This window comes from Mastomys coucha, unplaced genomic scaffold, assembly GCF_008632895.1.
Source record: "Mastomys coucha isolate ucsf_1 unplaced genomic scaffold, UCSF_Mcou_1 pScaffold12, whole genome shotgun sequence".
Lineage (NCBI taxonomy): Eukaryota > Metazoa > Chordata > Mammalia > Rodentia > Muridae > Mastomys > Mastomys coucha.
The window spans coordinates 90,096,473-90,109,707 of record NW_022196894.1 but is presented as its reverse complement, the minus strand read 5'-3'; the positions used below and the strand labels follow the sequence as shown (position 1 = coordinate 90,109,707).

At 44.8% G+C, this 13,235-nt stretch overlaps 1 protein-coding gene and 1 pseudogene across 1 annotated transcript; one reads left to right on the top strand and one right to left on the bottom strand.

Moving 5' to 3' along the window:
* Nucleotides 1–862: 862 nt before the first annotated feature.
* On the bottom strand, nt 863–5,755 carry Kcne2 (potassium voltage-gated channel subfamily E regulatory subunit 2). Its single transcript, XM_031364812.1, has 2 exons — nt 5,736–5,755; nt 863–1,282 (listed from the first exon to the last, which is right to left on the bottom strand). The coding sequence occupies exon 2, from the start codon at nt 1,268–1,270 to the stop codon at nt 899–901; it is 372 nt and encodes a 123-aa protein (XP_031220672.1). The 5' UTR covers nt 1,271–1,282; nt 5,736–5,755; the 3' UTR covers nt 863–898.
* Nucleotides 5,756–10,924: 5,169 nt separating this feature from the next.
* The window catches only part of LOC116086612, a 6,842-nt pseudogene continuing 4,531 nt past the window's right edge, over nt 10,925–13,235 (top strand).

Genomic DNA, 13,235 nt, shown 5'->3' with positions numbered 1-13,235 from the left:
TTATGGGTGCACATCCCAGCCCCATTAAAATCTGTAGCCTCTGACCAACATCTCTCTAGCACTCCCACTGTGGTGCCAAGGATTAAGTAGCCACTGTCTAGCTTGCATCGAATATCTAGGGGGTGTTTTGTAGCTTCTGCCTTGTCAAACATGTGTGAAAAATAAGCTATAAATCAGATCTAAAGTTAAGGAAAGAGTATGATGTTTAGGAAGAAAGGTTATATGTTTTCAAGCCAGAGAGTTTTTAAAGTTTAAGTTTCTGTAAAAAGTTAAGAATCCGTTTGGTTGCACTGGGGGCTCCTGAATATTTGATGCTTCTGCTGTGATGCTGGTTTGGGGTATTTGTCCTTTCAGTGTTTGTTCTGTCCAGATGTCCAACCCAGTTAGAAACCAGCAAAGCTGTGAATGCAAAATAACCCACGCTTCTATCCACTGATCACCTTGGACTTGCTGCCCAGAAACCAGTATCTAAATGCTCTCCCGTCAGCTCAGGAAGCCTGACGAAGATTTAAACCCCAGCTTCTCAACAGGTCTGACTTATTCATAAATTGGATTTGCTACATCCAAACTAACATTTCGTAAGAAAGAAGGATGAGATATTTGTAAATCTCTGCTTTCTATTCCCTATTCCCACTGCCCCTGCCCAGTCCTGTTGATTCACATTTACCTCTGTTCTCATGATTGAAATTGATTTAAAATGACACTCACACTGCATAGTGAGAGAAGAAAGAGATCTACAGCATAAAGTAACACCCCACAGGCTCACCAAAGCCGCCAGATAGACACACCACCTGCATCAACTGCCAGCTCCACAGAGGAACTAGCTTTCTTCCAAGCAAGGGCAAGTGGGGCTCTGGAGGCAGCAGAAGCACCCCATCAGATGGACCCTCGTTGTTTATCAGGGTGATGCTGTGAACCCCGTCGCCCCCATGTTCTCGTGGATGGTGGCCTTGGAGTCTTCCAGATGCAAGATCTGACTTTTGTACTTCTCTTGCCAATCCTCCACGATGTACTGGTGGTACGGATCCTGGGAGTGCTCCCGTCGCTTCGACTTCACCGTGCTCACCAGGATGGCCACCACGATGAAGGAAAACATGCCGATCATCACCATGAGGTACAGGATGACGTAGTAGAAGTTCTCGGCATCCACTCTGGCCTGGAGGGCCTGTTCCTCGGCTGTTCTATTTCTCCTCCAACCGTCCATGTAAGTAAGAAAAATCTTTTTGAAGGCATCCTCCAGTGTCTGGGTCAAATTGGCCAATGTGGTCATGCTCCCCCCTTGCTGTAATTAAATGGGAATAGAGATTAGCAAGGTCAAGGCTCTCCTTCTCTGTGGCTACCTTCAGGGAGGCAGGGAGCCAAGAGCAGATGGAGAATCCTAGGATGGATTGAATTCAAAATTGGGTAGTCTTTAAATCAAACACAGTCATTTATATTCATCTTTGAATGCACAGTTACAGTAAGATGTAATAGAAGACATGTGTTATATAAAGGCATTTACACACAATATACATGCACAAGTTAAAATGGAGAAAGATTAGAAGGAAAGTAGCCCAAAGTGTGTGTGCATGTACGGACGCTTACTAACCATGTATATTTGCTTTTCTTGGTGTTTTTCTTGAATGTCGAATTCTTTTTTTAAAAGACTTATTTACTTATTTATTTTATGTATATGAGTACACTGTAGCTATACAGATGGTTGTGAGCCTTCATGTGGTTGTTGGGAATTGAATTTAGGACCTCTGCTTGCTCCGGTCAACCTAGCTTGCCCCGGGTTGCTTGCTCCAGCCCAAAGATTTATTTATTATTATAAATAAGTATACTGTTCCTGTCTTCAGACATACCAGAAGAGATCTCATTACAGGTGGTTGTGAGCCACCATGTGATTGCTGGGATTTGAACTCAGGACCTTCGGAAGAACAGTCAGTGCTCTTACCGCTGAGCCATCTCTCCAGCCCAAATGTCGAATTCTTATCAATCATCTTGCATTTGTTTGTGCTGAAGAACATGGCAACCTCTCAGCCACTAGCAAATGCATTCATGTGTACATGTATTCATGACATGCATCCAACATGCTTGCTGTTCAAATAAGCAGTGGTACTTTGCTTTCACAAACTGTGGGAATTTACATGCAGCAATAAGGCAAACATTTACAAAGATAGATTTTTTAAAAAAAAAATATGTCATATGTCCTAGGCTTATCAGGTGTGCCCAACCTGTGACCCAAGATAGCTATATATGCAGCCTCAAGGCATAGCTACTTAAAACACTAAGAAATTATGAGATACAGTGTGCGCGCGCATGCATGTATGTGTGTGTGTGTGTCTGAGTCTGTGTGTGGTATGTGTGGTGTATATGTGTAGTATGGTATGTGTGTGTGTAATGAGTGTGTGTATATGTGGTATGTGTGTGTAGTGAGTATGTGTGTATGTGGTATGGTATATATGTGTGTACATTTGTTGCAATTTATGAGATTTTTCTTAGTAACTACTTGATTACACAGTTCTGGGGTGTGAACTTTGTTGATGAAATTTGTCACAATGTCAAAAGGTTGACTGTGGCTGGTAGACAAACTTTACACACACACACACACACACACACACACACACACACCATACACACACACGTGCGCACACACACACACACACACCCACACACACAAACACACACACACAAACACACACACATATACACACACACACAAACACACACACACACACACACACACCAGAAAAGAATATTTTAGATAGTGATGCCAAAAAAATAAGCTGAGCTTTCTTCACAGTTAAATCTTCTCTCCTTTTCATCCCCACAGTCTCTGTGCAGCCACCACCATCTCTCTGAAAGTGTGTGGTCCTCCTGAAAACATTTCTCCCTGTACAAGGACACCCTCTCTATAAGAGAAGAAGTAGGGCTATGCCATCATCTTACATCACAGGACCTTCCTGCTGTTCTTAAAATAACCTCCTAATTCCTTAACAAGATTTACCTGGCCTGGCCTGAGCCCACCTGACCCACTCCTTCACTTATCCCTTATAATATGAGGGATACAGCTTATGTGCATTATAAGATAAGGGATATGGCTTAGTGCATCCAGTCAGTCACTCCTCCTTCTTTTCCTCCCAGCCATTGCCTGTGTGAGAACATTTCAGTCTCGCTCTACTACCTAGACTATTCCACCCTCTCCCACCTCACTCCCTTTGTCCCAGCATGGGAGCTGCCCTGAACATGTGACAGTCCTCTCTCTTCTTCATAAACAGGCTGTTCCAGACAGCCTCATCTGGAGAAGACCACCCAGAAATTCTCAGAAATTCTCCAATAAAACACATCCTCCCATTGCCCTCAGTGAGAATCCTGTTCCCAATATATATTTTACACCTGACTTTTTAAAGACATTTATTTAAATTTTATGTGTGTAGGTGTTTTGTCTTCATGAATGTATACATACCATGTGCATGATAGGTGCCTCAGAAGACCAGGAGAAGGTGTTCTAGCCCCTGGAGGTGGAGTGGTAGATATTTGTGAGCTGCCATGTGTGGTCTGGGAACTGAATGCTGGTCCTCTGTAAGCACAACTCTGCCTCACTGCTGAGCCAAAGTTCCAGCCTCTCACCTGACATTTTAACTTCTGTTCTTCAAAGGTCTCTAAGCTCTCTCTTTCCTTCCTGCCGCTCAAGGCCTGGTAGGCTAAAGAGAAAGTTAGCAAGCACACCAAGCGCACTTTCCGGAGGTGCAGCAGAGGTGTGCGCTGTTCAAATAGAGACGTTTGCCCTGAAGGAGTATGGCCAAAATTCTTTTTCTCCTCGAAGCTTATGCATACATAATAGGAAACTCTACGTTCACTTTCAGGGCACCCCTAGGCTCCCTACCATCCACAGCTATCTTGAGGAGAGAGACTTTAGCAACACCTTCCACTGGAGCTGCTCGGGCCTGCTTCCTGGTGTGGGCACAGTTGGCACCCCCGAGGGCCTAGTGGCCTGCACTACCCATTGTTTGCTCAACTCTTCACTGCTAAGCAGATCACGAGGACCTCTTTGTTCAGATTTAATCATAGGCTTGAAAGGGCCCACGGGGATTAAATAAATGCTTGAGTGCTGCCGTCTGCCCAGGCTGAGGGAATCTGAGGGGCTCTCTGTTTGCTTACTGAGGCATGGGATGTGCCTTGCCTGGGAAGTCTAGTGCTTCATAGCCACAGAAGAATTCAAGGTACTGTGTGAGAGCAATTGTATTGATGGAAACTATGTTAAAACATATTCAAATGCTAAGCAGGAAGCACTTTGAGAGGAAAAGGAATATTGAGGGGAAAGGCAGTCAGGGAGACGGGAGGGAGCTGTAAGGGAGGACTGACCAAAGCTAAAAACGCAGGAAACGGCACACTTTGTACACCAGTTTCCAATAGTGAAGTAAGGGCAGGGGAGGTGAAGGTTCAGTGGGAAAATGCTAATTGCCAAGCCTGAGGGCCTGGGTCTGGAGGGTGGTGCCTACATGCATATGCAACTCCTGTGCTCCAGTGGAGAGATGACAGGTAGGTAGAGAGGGTCCTGGGAAGCTAACGTGCTAATTTGCCTGAACACAGCAGCACACCTCAGAGTGGAAGGCAAGGACTGACCCTAAGGCTGCCCTCTGACCTGCCCTTATGCACTGCGGTCTGCCTGGGCCTGCAATCACACCATACACACGCACAAGCACATGCACATGTGCGACCAAACTCATACATGCACAAATTAAAAACAATTAAAAACCTGCAAAGTGTAAAGGATAGATAACAAGTAACCTTTAAAAATGATAAAGGTTGGTTGAAGATTTTGACCCCTAGAATAAGCAGTGACCTCACAGACAGCCATGTCTGGAACTCATCCTCCCCCTCTCCCCCTCACGAATCTCATGAGAGGCACTGTGCTTTGGAATACCCAGAGAACCCAGTGTGCATTCACACTGTATGAAATCACCGTCTATGTAGGTGTGCCTGGTCAGCATCTCTCTGTTCCACCCATGGGAACTGTATTTCCACTCAGTGGGCCTTTCTGAGTCTCAGAACAAGATGGATCCCTGGGGAATACAAGGCCAGCTTGCTTTTTGGTGGGAAGTTTGATGACAGCCTAGAGCTCTTAGCTCTCAAATTGGCCACTATACCTAGGCTAGAAGCAAGTGACCCAGGCCAGTGCCCAGAACTCAGTCTATCCAACTGGAGGTCACACATTCCAGTAACCCATGTTCCTCCCTTTTGTGGCTGGTTAGCTCAAATGCATAAATTACAAAGGTGGAGACCACGCTGGCTTGCTGCCATTGGCTATGCTCTGTCTCCTGGCCACCGAATGATCCTCTTGTTTCTACCACAAACATATGATGTGACCTGACAAGGACCCTTTGGACAGTGCAAGGGAAGTCACAGTGACCCCAGTGATCAAGGCTTTCTCTGCTCAAAGAATGATCAGTGCCCTTAACTGCCTACAACAGTCTTGGATTTACATGTCAACAGTAGTAAAAAAAAGATATGCTTACCTACATTTAGCATTAATCCTTCTTTTTTAAAAAAGCACTTTTAACATTTTCATCTGAAGGCATTTACTGAAGGAAGGAGCCAGGAAAGCTTAAAAGGGAACAGGGTGGGTAGAGAGAAGGCAGGCAGGCATGACCGAGACCACATGCCCAGAAAACCAAAAAAATTATTTAGTTTCCTGAAAAAGGAAAAAATGTTATATAATTCCTTTTAAAAGGATATATAATAACACTTACCTATGAAGTAATGCAAGCAATGCAGGAGGCCTTTAGAAAGCCAGGCTCTGCCCTCTTACTGATGCTAGCTCTTCAGGACTATAGGTAAATCTCAGCAGGCTGGGCACTTTCAGCTTGAGAGCAGTAAGCCCTTGCTGCCTGGAGTCTGCAATCCTGGGCTTTTACGAATCCAAATGTATAATCTATGTGGAAAGTTAAACACTGGCTGGCAGCCGAGAATTAACCTTGATGCTTGGATGGGGCGGGGCACCATAGTGCCTGTGTGAAGCCTGGCTGTGGGTGAAGGGGCTCAAGTCCCCTCCATGTGACAGTTATGTGAATTTTTCCTGGGGAAGTGTGGATGGACACCTGCTCATCCCAGATCGGGCACCAGTGACAGATAAAAGTAACCATCCCATCCAAATTCCTCTTGGTGAACCAATGAGAGACTTACAGGATGAGAGACTCCTTCTAGGAGTGTTGGTATCCCCCCATGGCTGCACACCATGCATGGATGAAGATTTCCCTATGGCTGCATAGATGAGGTCCCCCCCTTCAGCCACTGATCCAGCACCTCCTGAGATCTGGGTTGCACACTGCCAGGAGGTAAGAACACAGAAAAGAGTAAACTGAATCTCAAATGAAGTCCAGCGAGCGTCCCTGACACATCGAAGGGAGGTCTGTGAGAGCCAGCAGCCATCAGAGGTGGTCAACATCTACTCTGATTAAGATGGAAGCTATGCTTGGAGCATATTCCACAACAGAGACCCAAGATGCCCTCCTGCCCCAGCTAACAACTAAGACAGTCCCTCACAGACACTCTGTCCTTCATTGAGCTCTTTCCCCAGATAATTCTAGGTTGACAGTCAAAGCTGACCAGGGCAGGGGTCCCTAGATCACAGGGACTTCCTGAGACCTACCGAGAGCATCACCACGTGCTTCTCCAGGGCTTTATTATATTAACTTTCTATCTCCACAACTAGACAGCGGAGGGATCCAGCCACAGGGAGGTGGAACGAGCTAGACCAAATGTGTGCCTGGATTTGAATCTAATTTGAAAAGGGCCAACCAAAATCACTTAAGGACTATGTAGCTGCTCATGACTGTGTGGCACATGCCGTGGCTAGGTAAAATAAAATAAAAAGGCTAACTTCATTTTACAGGTGGATTTTTAATGGTCCTCCAAAGGACATGTTTAGAAGCCTGCTGGGTGTTAGAGGAAACTAACCTTACATATCTACTAGGTGTATCTCTGTGATTCTGTACCAGTTTCCCAGGATACCTGTTCCCTGCATAAGACAAGGAAAAAGCCAACCATGAAGAGACAATAGGTTTCATGGTAAAGCTATGGGCACCTCCACAGCAATGGAAGCCAGATGTTCAAACAAGGGTTCACTGGGTGGTTGCGCCACCTGCCGGTGGAAAGAGTAACAGACATCTTTCTTCTAAATCAGCTTTGAAGGTCTGAATCCTCAGTCAGAGTAAGGAAGTCAGTTCTGGAAAGAGGTCTGTCATGGAGGTCAAGGGGCCTTGGACGTTGTTAACCTACATAAGCTACTCAGCACCCTGACCTTTGTCTTCTTTAGCTGTAAGATGAAGGTGGCAAGAACCCCTTGTTCCGTTGTCATTAAATGAGACAACAAAGACACTGCACTTAGCACACAACCTCGCACCTAGTAAGACAGTGTCGTGGTTTGAATATACTTGGCCCAGGGAATGGTGCTATTAGGGGTTGTGGCCTTGTGGAGTAGGTGTCTTGTGTCACTGTGGCCTTTAAGACCCTCATCCTAGCTGCCTGGAAGTCAGACTTCTCCCAGCAGCCTTAAGATGAAGATGTAGAACTCTCAGCTCCTCCTGTACCACGCCTGACTGGACTCTGCCATGCTCCTGCCTTGATGATAATGGACTGAACCTCTGAACCTGTAAGCCAGCCCCAATTAAATGTTGCCTTGGCCATGTGTCTGTTCACAGCAGTAAAAACCCTAACTAAAACAGACAGCAAGTTCTGTAGACACATTAACTTTTACCACCATGGTGAGAAATAAGCAATAAGGTCAATGAAAAGTCATCATCCAGAAAAGAACATTCTAGAACTGTGTGAGCTACTGCTCTCAAGCAGTTTATTTTAGGATCCCTCTTAACCACATCCCACTTCACAAGACAGATTGAGACTATGATCTGACATGATGTATTGAGGAATGGACAGAGAAGTGGGGTACACACACAGACCCATATCAAAGGCCAGAGAAAAGGGAGGGACAAAGGTCAAGGGGGGGGGGGGGGTCCAGGCAGGCCACAGCTTCCACAGACTCAGTCGCCTCCAACAGAGACAAGATGCTTAATCACAACATTTTCTTTGAATTTCCTAGTCTCTGCCTATATATGGCACATGTTCTTGAGACCTAGACCATCACAAATAAATTCAAGGCTGGGCAGTGGTGGCACACACCTTTAATCCCAGCACTTGGGAGGCAGAGGCAGGTGGATTTCTGAGTTTGAGGCTAGCCTGATCTACAGAGTGAGTTCCAGGACAGCCAGGGCCACACAGAGAAACTCTGTCTCGAAAACCAAACAAACAAACAAACAAAAAAATAAATTCAAAACAAAACTTTCTCAATAGAGAACTATGGGAGGCTTTAACTCTATCAAGTCTGCCTGCTGTGTTGCCTGGACTGTTCTAACAGTGCGCCCATGGATTCAAGCCAACAGACCAACAGGTTCCCCTCACAGATATGACAGCCAGCCAGACAACAGGAGATGCAGAGAGCTGCAGTGGGCATACCCTCAAACAGCCACTGCATCTTTAATTCACACCAATCCTGGTAAGAGATATCCTACATTGGTCCTACCTTTGAAAATTATATAATCATATATTATTGTGTAAATGTATGCACTACCAGATAACATGATTTTCATAAAGCATGGAATTATTAAGCCAGGCAAATTAACCGATCACTTCTAATACTTAACGTGTTTTGGGCTGACAGTGTTTGAGACTCACCCTCTTAGCAGTCCTGAAATGTACATCGCCCATTATCATCTGTGTTCACCATGCTGCTCCGCACATCCCAAAGGCACAGTCAAAATATTTGATTCTGGGACTAACATTACCTTTTCTTATTCTTTAAAGGGACATTTTGCACACACAAAAACCAGTGTGGTAACATTTTTAAAACAAATTTTTTTTCAAGACAGGGTCCCAGGTTGACCTATAAAACACACACACACACACACACACACACACACACACACACACACACACACATGCCTTTGCTTTCCCTAACTGCTTTAAAATTTTTCTCCTCATTGGTTTTCAGCATCGTTACTATCATATACTGAAATGTGACATAACTTACAAAAATTCTGCCTGATCCTCTTGATCATTCTTTAAAGTAATTCTGGAAAACCCTTAACCACATCCTTCAAATATCAGTGGTACTTCTGTTAGTCCTTTCCTTAGCCGCCTCACAATCCATTCCATACCTCTCCTGAGCACTGCTCACTCTGCCTCCCATCAAGAAAAGTCTATGTGTCTCAAGCACAGACACATAAAGTGTGTAAACTTTTCCCTTGGGAGACACTGAACACTGCAGGACCTCGGTGACTGACTGGGCTTTGGGATCACAAACCATTCTGAGAGCCAGTTACAAAGAGCAGCTGCCAAGAGACAAGGCACCTTCCCTCAGACTTTACTGCTGTGTTTTCTCCTTTGTGCCCTAATCCTGCCTCTTTCTATTTCAGGAAGCCCCCTGGGGCTTGTCTCCTTTGCAAGCAAGCCACCTGGCTGCTCTTCTGGCTCTGTGTTCTAAAGCAATCCCGCCTCCTTGATTGACCATGAGTTTGCTCCTGTTTTTTGCCCTTGTTTCTGATTCTCTGAGCGACCGGATTGATCTTTTAGAACATGTCACCTCTGTCTCAAAGCCCTCCCTTGTTTTCTATCAATTCAGAATCAAGTATGGAGTCCTTAGTGCAGCCCAAGAAACCACAGAGGAATCCTACTTCACTGACTTCTTTTTGCTATAGAATCTAGCTATACTAACAAATTACAAGATTACTGACTTACACAGCTTCTTATCTTAATGTTCTGAGGGCCAAAAGTCCAAACCGAGTCTCCATGGAGTAAAATCAAGATGTCACCAGAGCTTCTGTGACCCATTTACTTTCCATGGGGTTGCCAGCATTTCTTGGTTCCTGGTCTCCTCCTGGGCATCCAGTCCCCCTTGCTCCAGGTTGTGCTCACATCTTACCTCAACTCTGATCCTCCTATCCCACTCATTGAAAGTCCTTTACAACTCAGTCAGCTCGGCCCGATAATGCAGAACAACCCTCCTACCTTGAGATTCTTGGCTGTCGCACCTATAAGGGCCAGTTCCCATGTAGGCCATCACAGTCACAGGCTTGGGATCAGGATTAGGCTGCCACTTACCTTAAGCCAGCATCTTCGCATCGTCCCTCACCTGTGCCTGCACAGCTGTCCTTCAGGGCTTCTGCTTGTCCACTCTGTTTGTACTGTTGACTCCCACCTGGTCACTGGACATATTTCCCCGACAGTATATTTTATTATTTATTCTTATATTTATTTGTGTGTGATGTGTGCATTCATGTATGCTTGAGTGAATAAGGGAATGGCTTGGAGAGAGGAAGTTAATTGGTCATCAGAAGCAGGAAGAGGGGTCAAGGGTAGCAGGAATGTGAGGATTAACAACATTTGATGAAGAATGTGTGTGTGTGTGTGTGTTTGTGCATGTGTGTGTATGTATGTGGTGTGTGTGTATGTGTGTATGTGTATGTGTATATGTGGTATGTGTGTATATGTGTGTATGTGTGTGTGTGTGCATGTGTGTTTGTATGTATGTGTGTATGTGTGTGCATGTGTGTCTGCATGATTGTATGTGTGTTTGCATGTGTGTGTGTTGGGAGGGTGTGTGTGTATGTGTGTTTGTATGTTTGTGTGTGTTTGTATGTATGTGTGTGTGTGGGTTACACAGTCTTGCAAGTGCCCTACCACTGAGCTACACAATGAAGCCCATAATTTTGTAGAGCAACTAAAAACTTAATTTAAAAACCCAGCATATCTATATTTTATAGACAATTAGAATACCTTTTGAATTCCTTCCGCCACCACAGCTTGCCCCGCGCACCCCTCTCGGGCTCCAGTGTCCACGTCCTGGCTGCCGGTGCATGGTCTGGCATGGCCTGGCTGCCCGCACATGGCCTGGCTGCTCCTCTGGGCAGCCTCATTGGTCAACAGGCTCGCTGCGGACTTCAGCAACGCCCCCTTCAACGCTGGTAAAGGTGTAAGGGCCACTTGTTCTGAAATTATTTTGAGGCAAGTATTTTTGAAAGATGGTTTCTACAGAGACCTTTTAATAAAAATAAAATTTGGAGAAGGCATTGAGGATTTACAGACCTGCGGCTCTTTTTTTTTTCCAGTGTATTTTTTTTATTAGATAGTTTCTTTATTTACATGTCATATGATTTCTCCTTTCCCAGTTTCCCCTCCAAAAAAACAAAAAACAAAAAAACAACAAGAACAAACCCCTGTTCCCTCCCCCTGCTTGCCACTGCACCCTCTCCCGCTTACTGGCCAGGCCATTCCCCTACACTAGGGCATAGAACCTTCACAGGGCCAAGGGCCTCTCCTCCTGTTGATGACCGACTTGGCCATCCTCTGCTATGTACAGGCTGCCAGAGCCATCAGTCCCACCATGTGTTGGGACTTGGTTGGTGGTTTAGTCCCTGGGAGCTCTGAGGGTACTAGTTAGATCATATTGTTGTTCGTCCTAAGGGGTTGCAAACCTTTCAGCTCCTTTGGTCTTCTCTCTAACTCCTTCATTGGGGACCCTGTACTCAGTTCAATGGATGGCTGTGAACCTCTAATTCTGTATTAGTCAGGTACTGTCAGAGCCTCTCAGGAGACAGCTATATCAGGGTAGAGTGCCCTTCCTTCAGTCTCTGCTCCATAGTTAGTCTCTGCAACTCCTTCCACGGGTATTTTGTTCCCCCTTTTAAGAAGGAATGAAGTGCCCACATTTTGGTCTTCCTTCTTCTTGAATTTCTTGTGGTTTGTGGATTGTACTTCGAGTATTCCGAACTTCTGGGCTAATAACCACTTATCAGAGAGTGCATACCCTGTGTGGTCTTTTGTGATTGGGTTACCTCACTCAGGATGATATTCTCCAGATCCATCCATTTCCCTAAGAATTTCATAAATTCATTGTTTTTAATAGCTGAGTAGTACTCCATTGTGTAGATGTACCACATTTTCTGAATCCATTCCTCTGTTGAGGGACATCTGGGTTTCCAGTTTCTGGCTATTATAAATAAGACTGCTATGAACATAGTGGAGCATGTGTCCTTATTACATGTTGGAGCATCTTCTGGGTATATGCCCAGGAGTGGTATAGCTGGGTCCTCTGGTAGAATTATGTCCAATTTCCGGAGGAACCATCAAACTGATTTCCAGAGTGGTTGTACCAGCTTGCAATTCTACTAGCAATGAAGGAGAGTTCCTCTTTCTCCACAACCTTTCCAGCATCTGCTGTCACCTGAGTTTTTTATCCTAGCCATTCTGACTGATGAGAGGTGGAATCTCAGGGTTGTTTTGATTTGCATTTCCCTGATGACTAAGGATGTTGAACATTTCTGTAGGTGCTTCTCAGCCATTCGGTATTCATCAGTTGAGAATTCTTTGTTTGTCTCTGTACCCCATTTTTAATAGGGTTATTTGGTTCTCTGGAGTCTAACTTCTTGAGTTCTTTGTATACATTGGATATTAGCCCTCTATCAGATATAGGATTGGTAAAGATCTTTTCCCAATTTGTTGGTTGCCATTTTGTCCTATTGACAGTGTCTTTTGCCTTACAGAAGCTTTGCAACTTTATGAGGTCCCATTTGTCAATTCTTGGTCTTAGAGTATAAGCTATCGGTGTCCTCTTCAGGAAAATTTCCCCTATGCCTATGTGCTCGAGGTTCTTCCCCACTTTCTTTTCTATTAGTTTCAATGTATCTGGTTTGATGTTCCTGATCCACTTGGATTTGAGCTTTGTACAAGGAGATAGGAATGGATCGATTTGCATTCTTCTACATGCTAACCGCCAGTTGAGCCAGCACCATCTGTTGAAAATTCTGTCTCTTTTCCACTGGGTGGTTTTAACTCCTTTGTCGAAGACCAAGTGACCATAGGTGCATGGGTTCATTTCTGTTCCATTGATCTACCTGCCTGTCACTGTACCAATACCATGCAGTTTTTATCACAATTGCTCTGTAGTACAGCTTAAGGAGCTTAAGGTCCGGGATGGTGATTCCACCAGAGGTTCCTTTATTGTTGAGAATATTTTGGCTATCCTGTTTTTTTTTTGTTTTGTTTTGTTTTTTTGTTATTCCAGATGAATTTGCAAATTGCTCTTTCTAAGTTTGTGAAGAATTGAGTTGGAATTTTGATGGGGTTTGCATTGAATCTGTAGATTGCCTTTGGCCAGATGGCCTTTTTTTTTTTTTGGCTTTTCGAGACAAGGTTTC